The sequence below is a fragment of the Melospiza georgiana genome, chromosome 5 (assembly GCF_028018845.1).
Source record: "Melospiza georgiana isolate bMelGeo1 chromosome 5, bMelGeo1.pri, whole genome shotgun sequence".
Taxonomy (NCBI): Eukaryota; Metazoa; Chordata; class Aves; order Passeriformes; family Passerellidae; genus Melospiza; species Melospiza georgiana.
In genome coordinates, this window is record NC_080434.1 from 20,199,800 (window position 1) to 20,212,172 (window position 12,373).

Consider the following 12,373-nt stretch of genomic DNA (forward strand, 5'->3'; position numbering starts at 1 on the left):
TTGCAGTATTATAGGACATGCCATGTTGGCAATAGATGGGAAGGTGGCCATTTGTTTGAAAGAAGAGTAGCCCTTTTGTCACATTTTACTGGGTCCAGTGCAAGAAAGGGAGTGTTAGAGACAGATTTCTTAAAGGACATAATTTTAACAAACATTTTTATGGCTTAGAAAACAGGTCTGTGCTTATTTTCTGACAGAGCCTGCGTTGTATATGTAACACAGACAGCATTTATGAGCACTGGGTTACATTGGCAACTGTGCCATGGCCCAAAGATATGCTCAGCTGGTGTGGTTTTATTTGGCTATGTGGGTGGAGTTTCTGTCAAAGGGTTTGAAGTGAAGAACTGAAGAGAAGAATAATTTTTATGATCTTTTGTATGCATGGCTAAACAGCATCCTTCTATAGAACAAAGCCGTCAGTATTTCAGCTTGCTGAGTGTCTGATCTATTACTGTTGCAAAGAAAACTTTTCAAAACTCAAGTGGTTAGAAGATTTCAGAAACAAATAGAACAAATGGCAGTTAATCTGCTTTATCTTTAATTTTATATCTAATGGAAGCCTTTCTTAAATCACACTTCCTTTGAAGAACATTTTGTTTGCCATTCATTGTTTGTGGCTTTTTCTCAGGTGCAAAACAAATTGTTTCAATTAAGAAAGAGAAAAAGATTTGAGGAACTTGTCACCCAAAAAATGCAACTCTTTCTTTTATATAAACACGCATAGGTCTGAGAAATACATGGCCTATCTCCAATTTACTTGATTAGCTAATGAATTCCTTCCTCCCTGCAGTAAACCAGAGTTGTGCTTGCTATGTGATGTTTGTCCTTTCTGTGCCTGTGCTTTCCACCTTCCAGTTGTGCCACCTGGCTGTCCCTTACTTGAGGAAGAACTTGCCACCAGCCTGGCATCCAGAGCCTGTTTCAACCACAGATTGTTATTTGCAAATCAATACAAACAAACAGCAATTGTCACACATCTCTGACCTTCACCAGGCTCTTGGGATCACCTGCAGCCTTTGGAGCTGTGACTCAGACAGTCTGGCACTGCTCTCCAGGCCAGCAGATGACCTGCATACCAAAGGGGGCTGCTGATAGCAACATTCCTTCTCCAGCGGACAGACCAGATGGAGGGACTATGCTAGCAAGTGATGTCTCCTATACTAAAGCATGATGAAAATGGAAGAAAAACTTATTTACTGTGAGAGTATTTGAACTTTGAACCAGGAGGTCATGGAGTCTCCATCCTTGGAGATACTCAAAACACAATTGGACATGATCCTCAGCACCCTCGTCCAGCTATGTTTGTTTTGAGTAGAGATTTTGGGCTAAATGATCTCCAGAGATCCCTTTCTGCCTCAGCTGCTCTGTGATTCTGTTCTCTCCAAGGGCCTTAGCAGCTTCAGGGAAAGGCACATGGCCGTGGCTAAGGGGTGAGCTGACTGTCCCTCTCAGCTGTGTCTGTGACAGCCAGGTGCTCTGGTAGCCAGCCTGACACCAGGTCCTTTTCATGCTTGACCCTTAGATGCCATAACAGTGCTGTTGTCCCAAACTTGCCTGGCACTGTTGCCTTTGAATAATCAATGGAAACATCGGGGCATGCATGGAAGGGAAAACAATCCATTCTGTGCCATCTAAGTAGGAAGCAAGTTACCTGAGAGAGAGCTCAGACAGAAGGTCTCACAGGGAGGCAGCAAACCAAGTGGGACCTTCATTTGGTACTCTGCATGTTTCTATCAGAGTGACTGATCTCCTGAGCTGTGGCTGAAAGTACAGCTAGAGTCAAAACAGCTGCAGCATGGAGGTCTCAGACATTTTTTTCATTATGTCAAATTTAGTCTATGAAGCCTTGAAGGCTAATGCAGTGTATGATAAATCAGCTACCCGCTGACAAGAACGCCATGTAGGATCTTGCATGCTGCTGCAGAGTAAACTGAAACAGGCAGAAAGCATCACAGACACTGTTTGACTTCTACCAGGCAACTTAGCTGCTGACAAATAATATGAGATCAAATTCAAGCTACCTATTTTCTGGGGATGTAGAGATGTAGGAAAAGCCTTGTTTTGTGTGTACTGCCATCTGCAGAGCTCTAAGTGCTCCCAGTAAGTCCCCCTAGCACTTCAGGTGTGTGAAACAATGCTGATCTTCCTTTCTTCAATTGGAGCTGTGCCTATGAAAGATTTATTTGTATTTTAAAGGGCTCTGTTTCTTTATAGGCCTAGTCTGTCATGTGAAGACCTCCTGTCTCCTTGGAGATGCTGTGTGCCTTAACAGGGAGAGAAGGATTCATGCCCTGGATGTAGAGAGTTGCTTGTTAGCCTGACAGAAGAAAATGCAGGCTGCTCTGTTTCACTGCAGCAAGCAGCAGCTCTGTCTGAGCAGCTGCAGAGGGCAGGCACACGTGTGCCACCTTTTTGCCTCAAACAGGATGATGAGCTTTGAATTTGTTTTCAATGACTCTGGCACTGGGGGACTTCTGTTGTTGAAGGGCGTTGCTGGTATTCTGGGCTGGCCTCCCTGGCTGCAACTCAGACGGGTGTAGCAGTTTCTGTTACAAGGGCCTGGAAAGAGGGACTGTTTGGAAAGCAGCCAGGGCAGGATCTAGCATACTTCAGAGCTTCAGGCCATTGCTGCAGCATCCCAGAGTCTCCATGTGTTCAGTATCTCAAAGCCGCATGGACATGTTATAAAATCTTGCCCCCAAGTGACTTTTCAAGGCTCAAGATAAAGGCCCTGGCTTCTCTCTCGGCCCTCACATTGGCTCTGGAGAAGAAGTCCATTTTTTAATGGATTTTTCTGCTTATCAGTTATCAACTGCATCAGTTATTAAAAGCCATGGCTGCAATTTCATGTAGCATAGGATAATAAACTGGTGACCTTCTTTGGTCAAAAGAGTAAAGCTGTGCAGCATGTCCACAGCTAAAATGAAAAAGTATTATGAAATGCAGATCATTTAGAGCTTCTGCTGATTTTTGTAGGCCAAATGCAAGATATTTTTGTGTTTTTCAGGAGGAGGAGGAGGCCTGAAGCCATAACTGAGCTGTCCAGGTGTGCAGATGGAAAAAAGAGTGAGCTTGTCCAAGGGAAGGATTTCCTTGTAGTGTACCAGTTTGGTCTTGTCAGATGCTCATAGAGAATCACAGAGTAATTTAGACTAGGAGGGATGTACAGAGGTCATTTTTTCAAACCCCCTGTTCAGAGCAGTTCTAATTAATTCAGGTTGTTAAACATTCAGACTGTTCAACAGAGCTTCTGTCAGTTCTGTTAAACATCACTGACAGGAGCACTCACTTCTCAGTTTAAAAGTAACGATTGATTGCTGTCTTTGGCCTGAAACTCACGGCCTGGCTTGAGGAACTGGTAGACAGTTATGCAAAACATCTTTGCCTGTAAATTCCAGACATGTTATTGCTACAGGACTGGCCAGTGGTCTTCTCTAAAGGTGTTCTTTGTCTCTGGAGCCCGTGAGGCTGTGTGAGTGCGCAAACACAAACCCGGGCAGTCTGTCATTACCCTGCTTAGGCAAGCAGTCTGTCTGACCGGCTGGGCTGACTTTGCAGGGTTAAACAGAGAGAATGGTCATTACATCTTTTTACACTTTCATTCACAAAATCCTGTGCACCCACATTCTTGGATTTCCACCCTACGCCTTGATAGCTAGTTTCTGTACTGCTTCCCTAGTATTAACCAAAAAAGGTTAATAATTGCCTGGCTTACTGAATGACACCCTAATACCAAGCACTTTGCAACTTGATAATTTATTGTGAGTAAAATTATTTTTTAATTATTGTCTTTTCTTGGTCTGTCTGTACCATTGTTCCTGGGGCACAGGTATGTGCAAATTGATTTTGCATCATCTGAAAGAAGCAAGTGTATTTCCTATTTCACACTGTTTTGCAGGACAGCTCATTTTAGTGTGTAATTAATTTGCAAACAAAGGCAACCTACTTAAAGTTTTATTAGGCAGGTTGCAAAATATTCTTGATTGTAAGAAAATGAAATAATTTTTTAGGAATATCTTTGTTATTCATACTGTGGAGTAACAATAGGATTAGTCTGTCCTAGTGTGATCTGAAAGCTACCAGAAATTAATTCATCTGTTGTCCAATTCCTTTTTTCTGGCACTTCTTCCTGAGAACCTTTGCAATTCTAATGAATGTTTTTCATCCTTGTTTCAGGGCTCAAGATTTCAGGTAAATGATATCTCAAAATCTAGCTGTTTGCTAAAAACTATTTCTCCTGTAATACATTTTTACCTGATCCAGATGGTCAGAGTTTGCCACTGAACTTCTGCACACATCAGGGTTTTCTGCATCTCACAGGGTAAGCACTTCAAGTGCTACCTTTTCCCAGCATAAAAAAGAAAAAAGAAAATACAAAAACAAACAAATGGGGAAAAATAGGAGGAAAAAGACCCCAACAAGGAATTCTAAGGTATTTTCTTGACTCACGTATTGAAGGAGGAATCAATCAATCTCCATCACTCCATCAAGTACTTGATTTCCTGTGGGGATATGTGTGTTTCTGGGTGGAGCAGGGAGTCCTTTGTGTACAATCTTTTCTGAGTTTTACTGATTTTGAAAAAGAAAATAAGAGGGTGGGTGGTCGGGAATGGAAGGTGCAACCCAGGGATAATAATAATGCTTGACAGGTACCTGTGTCCTCAGTCAGTAAAGCCTCAGGTGAGGCAGGCAACTGCGACAATGCCCTTTCCACAGGGAGCTCGGAAAAGCCAAAAAACCCAATTTATTGATCAAAACAAATGAAGAAATCAGTGTTGCAGAAACAGCAGATGTGTTCAGCTCTTCCCACTGTCCTCAAAAGGGCCTGCCCAGATTCTCCTACAATTGCACTGAAATGCCTGTGAATGGATAACTTTGGGGAAAGATGGAAAACGACTTGGTATGTTTTGGTAAAATTTTCATCAAATTTTCCTCTTGTCTTTTTTCTTTCTTCCTCTCCCTTTATGCTGAGGCTGTTTCTGGAACAGAGTGAATGTGCCAACAAAAATAACTGAAATCTTGAGACTTCATGGGAAAACCAAATGCTTCACGCTTTTTGGCACGTGCAATGCAAGTGCATCAAACAGCAGAAAACAGATTTGCTTTCTTGTAATTTTACTTTTTGGTTTGTGATTTTTGAGTTTTGATGTAAATGCACATTTTCTCACTGGTGAATCTCCATTTTTTCCCCTTTCCAGATGGCTCTGAAGAATCACGTTTGTGCTGGGAGAAGGGAATTCCAAGGAGATTGGTGGCCCGTTTCACAGAGTAAGCATTTTCCACAGGCGGGGTTATGCCAACCATTAAATGACTAACATGTAATTAGGAGGCTGGATACTTATAGTTGTCTTGTCCCTGATGCCAAGGGAGTCCAGGACAGCTGTGGATGAGTGAGCACCGAGGTAGATGAGGCTTGGCTGACCAAGCTGTTTATGTCCATATTTGTTTTTGTGTGGCTCTCTCAGAAGACAAGTGACCTAGTGTTGCGGACAGCGCGGTGCCTCTCCGCTGTGGGTTTTACAGTGAGCATGTGGTAGAAGGTGCAGCCACTCAGGGCAAGGCCTGCAGTAGGGATACAAGCTGGACAGAAAGGGAGTGCTGGAAAAGGGAAATCTCAGGCACTTCCTGTTTCGCTGTAGCGAAGAACAAGTCTTCTTGCTTGGGCCGGTTTATCTGCTCACTCCATCTCTGCCTGGGGAGCTCTTTGATGCGGAGCTGATCGGAAGGTTGCAGTCTCCTTATCAACTCCATGCTTACCTCTGTTTGTTTTTATTCTGAAGTTCGTTCCCTCATTTTGCAATAACCCACAGGGTGCTGGGTGTTGCGCCAACCGTGCCTCAATGAAGGATCTTCATTCAACAGCTTTCCCTTCCCGTCACACCAGTCAATGCGACTCCTGCGTTTTCCAGCACCATTCTCTGCGCAGCCCAGACTTTAGCCAAGCCTTCATTGGAGGCCAGAAAGGCTACCAGGCCTACCGGGACCTACCATGGGATCTTCAGAAGTAGGTGGCATGCTTGAACCTGGCAAGTTTAATTTGGAGGTGTAATGGTGGTAAAGGGTACGGTCTATGGGTTTCAAGGACATAGATCCAGGGGAGAAATCTGTTTTTTCTGACCTTTTCTTCTCAGTGCTCTACCTATGCCTCTTTCATCATTTTAGACCTGGGGTACATCCTGGATCTGTTTGAAATGTGCATTCTAAAAAGAGATGATAAACAGAGGGAAAGCTGAAGAGGAAATTGCAGGATGAAAGAGTGGTTTTGGAGGTTGTGATCTGGATGAAAAGAGTAACGTGGCTGGAGTGAGAAATGCAGAAGGAAATCCTTCTCTAGCATGGTCAGGAGTACAATGATTTGCTGTCTGTTTAGAAAGATGATGTCAGGTTGACACTTATCTTTTCTTCCTTCTGATCATCTTAATCTGCCTACAGCAGAGTAGGGGAGAAACCAAGAAGCTCTTTTGTCAAAATCAAGTGCTAGTAACATGATTTTTGAAAAACATGGGGTTTGGTCAGGTGTACTTGCAATATTATTTCTCCCAAATCCTGCAAAAAATCCTGGTTAAATAAGTAATGGCAGCACAACTACATAAGCGGAACACTATAGGTGTTCATCATTCTGGTTTTAACCCTTTTATTTTAACAAAGAAACCATGATTTTCAGGGAGGAATGATTAGATGGTTCGCATCAGAAGATATTTCAGGCAGTCAGAAATTCTGGATATCCTTAGTTTTGTTTTACCATAACAATACTTCAGAAAGCACTGGAAAGTTCAGAGTATTTTTACAAAAATAAGTCTTCCAGGTGCAACACTCTGCTATTGTCTCTTGGGTCAGAACAGAGATTGGGTTCTAGATGTACAGTAAATATCTTGGAATTTGTAATTTCTATTTAACTCACTGGATTCTGGATTCCTATGGCAATAGGGGAATGCTCAGTCTCCCAGGAGTGTGGGTTTTTTTTGTTGTCCTAGCAGTTGATGAAGCTGAAAAGTATGACCTCAGGGACAAAATTCAAAATAAATTGAATTGTTTTTTAGCATCCTAATGATCTGGCAGGATGGTTGAATTTTCATGTGTGATTGTAAAAGACTACAACATTAATCTCTCTGAGTTGCTTTGGGCAAATGGCTGTGGATGATTGCAAGATACTACTTATTTTTTCCATCCTTGGTATTTTTAAAAGTTGGGTTTTAAAAACAATTTCAGGGCATGCTGAAATAGAAACATTGTTTCTGGATGGACAAAACTTATTCTTTGTGCCCACTGAAGTGTTGTTCTCATTTTGTGGAAACAATATAATTTTAGTCAATAGTCTAAAATTTGCCAGGAGAGGATGAAGTTCATCTTTGGGCTCTGTGCTGCTTAGTAGTACCCTGCTCAATACCCAAAGATTTTCTGCTCCATTTAATATCCATAACTTAAAATATATGCTACTCTGTCAGGAAAAGAAGAAATCCCCATCAGTTGTGATTATCAGTTTGTGTTTATTACATAAGCAGGGAAAACTAAGAGAGAGTTCTCTACCTAACAGAATTGAAAAGCCTTTTTTTTTTTTAGTTAGATGTAATTCTCCTTGCCATGCCCTTGTGATATCAGCAATGGTGTAAATAATTTTAATGACAGTGTGCTAGAGGGTAGTTAAATAACCTCTGAGTCCAGTTTGGTTGCTTCCTATTTAGGAAAGGATTTAATTGTTTCAATGGTTCTTTAAATTATTATAAAATCTAAAGTACATTGGGGGAAATCTGTGTTGGATATTTACATTTGGGAAAGGAGGGAAACTGCCTAGTCTTAATCAAAGCTCCTGTGTAACCAGAGTTCTTTGCTGGGCAGGGATGTGGCTCTGAGTGTGGAGCTGTAAGCTTTGCTGTTTGAGCTCATCCCCCTCTCCCTTAGTCCCTTGTAAGAGTGGGGTTTCACTATTAGCTTTATCCAGTTCCTAGATGCCTCTTTTCAAAGCATTTCAAGCTAAGTTGGAACGTGTGCTCTGTAAAATCCTTCAGGAAGCAAAGCTGCTGTGGAAACCTGGGTGAAGTAGACAGCCTTGCTGGTCTTGTCCTGCTGTTGTGCTGTGTCCTGCACTCTGGGAAGCAGGTGCAGTGTCCTCTCTGCAGCTTCCTTGTGAAGCTCTCATGCCCTGGCAGGGTGAGGTGCAGACCTCACTGGTGCTGTATATGGCAGTCCAAAAGTGAATATGCAGGTGGAAATGCAGTGTCACTTGCACCAATTTGTCATGCAGTAGGTGGGCAAAATGAATGCAAATTACAGGCTGCTGAGGTGTAGCAGGAAATGGATGCCAGCCCTGGTGCAAGGACACTCATGTGCCACTGGCATTAGTGGGAGTTTACCTTGATTATTGCAGGAGGCAGATGTGGTTCCTGCATGGTGCCAAAGAGAAACCTATCCTGCCCAGATTGTCCCAGAGCAGATCCTGAATTCAGGAAACTCTAGTGAAATATTTTTGCTTCTGGAACTCACCACACAGCTGATTTGACACATATTGGAACCATTGATGTTTCCTTGCTGATTTCCCTCAGTTTCTGGCCAATTTAGAGAGGAAAACCAGAATGAGACAAGACCTCATCCTGAGCCTTAAAATCTTGTCATCTTCATTCCCTGAGCATGACCCAGAGTAATCCCAGCAGCTTTTCTGGCCTCTGCTGTTCCTTTTAGAGGGTGTTTCAGAAGTATTTCCCTTTATTGTTTTTTCTCCATGAAGTTTTATAATTGGGCATTTTGGGTCAGCATAAGCTTTGCAAACCAAGGCATTCTGCTTCTACCACATACTCCTTCCATGTTTGTGTTTTTTTACTAAATGCAGATCCTCCTTTTGAATGAAGCAAAGCTAACACAAAGCTTGGGATGGCTTAATTTGACATGCTTCTGATACTAGACAATCTGAAAGCTTCATGTAGTCTGTGGACAGGTTTGGTGATAACAGGGAGACAGATTTTATACAGAATTGAACACGGAAATTATCCAATTTCTCTGCCACTGGAGAGTTTCCTGGGGTTTCAGTATCAGCTGAACCACCTGTCTAGGGAGATTTCTCTAATTTCAGCAGCATTTTTCCCATGAAGAAATTTGTCCATCTCTGTTCAGTGAAAATACATTGCTAGATTACAGCATTTCATTGTTTATCTACCCAGCCTAGCTTGTGGTTTAACCTCAAACAGCAGCTAAGTGCCATGCAGCCACTCACACCCTACACACACCACCTTCATCCCAGTGGGATGGGGAGGATATTTAGGGGAAAAAATGTAAAAACCAATAAGTTGAGATAAGAGCAGTCTGTTAATTGAAATTATTATTATTAATAGTAGAGAGGGAACAAAAAAAATCTCAAAAAAGACAACTGATGTACAATGCAACTACTAACCCACTGACCAATGCCCAGCCCATGCTACAGCAGGGAATGGCCCCTTCTAGCCAACCTTCTCCCCATTTATATACTGGGCATGATGCTCTGTGGTATGGAATATCCCTGTGGCCAGTTAAGGTCAGCTGTCCTGGACATGCTCCATCTCAGTTCCTTTCCCATCTGCTCACTGCCAGAGTGTGGGAAACTGGAAAGTGCTCGACTGACAGTGAGTACTGCTGAGCCACAACCAAATCATCACTGTGTCACCCACAGTATTCTCACACTAAGCCTAAAACATGGCTCTGTACCAGCTACTAAGAAGAAAATTAGCTGTATCCCAGTCAAAACCAGGACATAAAGTATAAAGCACAGAAATAGGTATTATTATCCAGAAATATGAGCATTTAAACAACAGAGGAAGGTGAAGGCTTTGGGTCAGATTCTGAGTTCACATAAGCTGTCACAGGTGCACACCAGCAGAAGAGCTGTATCAGAGTTGCAGAGCTCCTTGGGAGTGATGTTATGTACCAGTAAAGAGATTATTTCAGTAAACAAATTGAAGCACATCACTGCGCTACTGTTTGTGTATTTGTTTTACTACATTGCATTGTAATGTAATATTAAAACTACAGCTATAGTGATTTTTATCTTTTTTTTTTTTCTCAAAGCACCTTAAGAAATAGGTACTATATGTGTCCTAAAACTGTGGTGAAGTTTTGTCAATCTAAGCATGCCTCTCTTATAGGAAGGACTAAAAGCAGAGGACATGTAATAGCCCACAGGAGATCATCTGCAGGTGACTGTTTTGGGTTTGGCTATTCATCAGCCTGTCCTGTCAGCACCTTTCCTGAGCAGCCACTGCCAGTGGGTGGGTGCCAAAGCAGAGCCTGTGCTCTCTTTCCTGGTGCATGCTGACTTGGCTGGACACTGCCTCTGGCACAAAGCTCACTGCAGGTAATGGAGAACCTCCACTGGTGTCCTAGAGTGCTTCCAGCCCTGGTGAGGAAAATCTTGGAGGCTTTTCCTCTGAAGCAGGCAGTTTGACTCCTAGATGGCAGTTTTAATTCTGCTTCTTTGCAAGAAGTGAAGCTGAATTTCAGTAGGCAAAATATACTAATTTCTTCTATAAACTAAGAGTTTCAGGCTGCAGTGAGGCAAGTGCATTTATGATTTATTTAACGCAATGTTTATAATTTGTTAACTAAACATCCTTAAAAACCCAAGTTAGGATATTAGGCAATATTTTAAATTATCCTTTGAGACTGACATTTTTCTTTTGATACTCTTCTGTTACTAAAAGTCAGACATAATTGTGTCTTTCTTATGCCTTCTACAATGCAAACAGGAGGGATCCCTCTGGCTCTGCATTCATTGGTGTGAGCTCCTTGTTGAGGAAAAGGTTCCTGAAAGGCTTCTTTGTGTATGATGTGAAGGAACGCAAGTATGGAATGCAGGGCTCCAAATCACATACCACTGTTCAGGGGAGGTTTCAGTGGGTATTTCTGGGAAAATGTCAGCTGAATTTCAGTTGAAAAAGCTGAGACAATATTGGGAATTACTAGGAAACCAAGAGAGGACAAAGAAGTAAAATCATTATGTCAGTGTAGACAATTCTATGGCAATTTTTGTTGTTTCTCTTTGCCAGCAAGTATTTCAATCCTCTTCCTCATTGGAAAAATCTTAATCTGAGATATAGCAGTCTTCTGTCAAGAGATGAAATCCAGTCCTTGTTTGCAGTGCATTTAAGGTTGCTGCACAGACATGGTTTCCTGGGAAAGAGCAGAGTTCCTGGGGAAGAGGGACAGGCCACTTGCTGCAGGCAGAAGGGACCTTGTCAGAAAGCCCTCTGAGGTCAGTGGGGAGCTTTCATCTTCAGGTATTTGGTTCAGGCATGAAATTTCCACTTCTGGAGGACTTCAGTGACTTTCCCAGCTGGAGTGTTTTTAGTCTTAGTGTGCATTTCAGTTCCTGTTCCCTTGCTTTGAGCACATAGCTCCCATGGAGTAAGCAAAGACTGCTTGCCTCTTGGTCTGAGAAAAATAAATTCCCAGTGTTGAACTTTTATCAGCTCTCTCCAGAGTGATCAAGCCCTGACATGGATCTCATTTGTTTCAGTTCTGGCACAATAACTGTTCTGGCAAATAACAAATATTTCTCTTGTGTGTACTGAATACCTGTAAATGCTGTTCAAGTTTACACAGTGGGACATGTCAGATAAAATAATTAATTTTTGAAGAATGAACCTTAGAAGGTACAGCAAAGCAGTAATAACATTCAAAGTTAATGGGAATAAAAATTATCAGTTCAATAATCTTTGTGGGTTTGTGTCACAGATATCTTTGAAAACCTGGATTAGAAATCCTCTTAGTCTGCAGCATGTCTAGTCAAGATGTTTGTGCAGATGGTACAGCCTAACCAAGGATGTTTTGCTCAAAAATACCTCTTGTTTTTAAAACCAATTTTCATTTTTAAAAGAAATTAGGAATGGAGGATAAAATTTAACATCTGTTTCTTGTTTATATATCAAAGGAAGGGGGAAAGTTTAAGATAAAAATCAAGAAAAAAGATATCCCAAACAGCACCTCCTCCCCCTGTTAAGTGACTTTCTAAGATTAATTTGTCAAACAGCATCTCGTTTGAGGAAATTCAGTTTAGAAGTTGGTGCTGAAACCTCTCTGCACCTCTTTGAAATGATGTTCTTAAACAGGTTTCATGAATTAGATGAAAGTCATATGTGTGAGTAGAATTACATGTGTGAGTAACTGTTGTGGACTGGGGCTTTTGTTAATGACAATATGGAACTTGAAATACAAGAAATAAAGAATAGGAGTTACAAAAAGTTTTACTCTCTATACAAGAGAATGTTGAAAAGGTTTCAGATTTATAGTACTCTATTTAACTGTGTCCCAGCCCTGTTACTTCTGGTCTGAAACTGCTGTTTCACTGATGTGATAGGCAGTAATTTCTTCAGGATCAGCCTGCTGTGGTGCAGAGGTGGCATTCAGCCTT

At 41.8% G+C, this 12,373-nt stretch overlaps 1 protein-coding gene across 1 annotated transcript in view; it reads left to right on the forward strand.

The window, feature by feature from the left end:
- The first annotated feature begins 5,840 nt into the window (after positions 1-5,840).
- LOC131083815 (transmembrane protease serine 11E-like) overlaps positions 5,841-12,373 on the forward strand; it is a 39,550-nt gene continuing 33,017 nt past the window's right edge. Inside the window, exon 1 of the mRNA XM_058024785.1 lies at positions 5,841-6,004. Within this exon, the coding sequence (XP_057880768.1) occupies positions 5,841-6,004 (164 nt within the window). The remainder of the gene's footprint in view (positions 6,005-12,373) is intronic.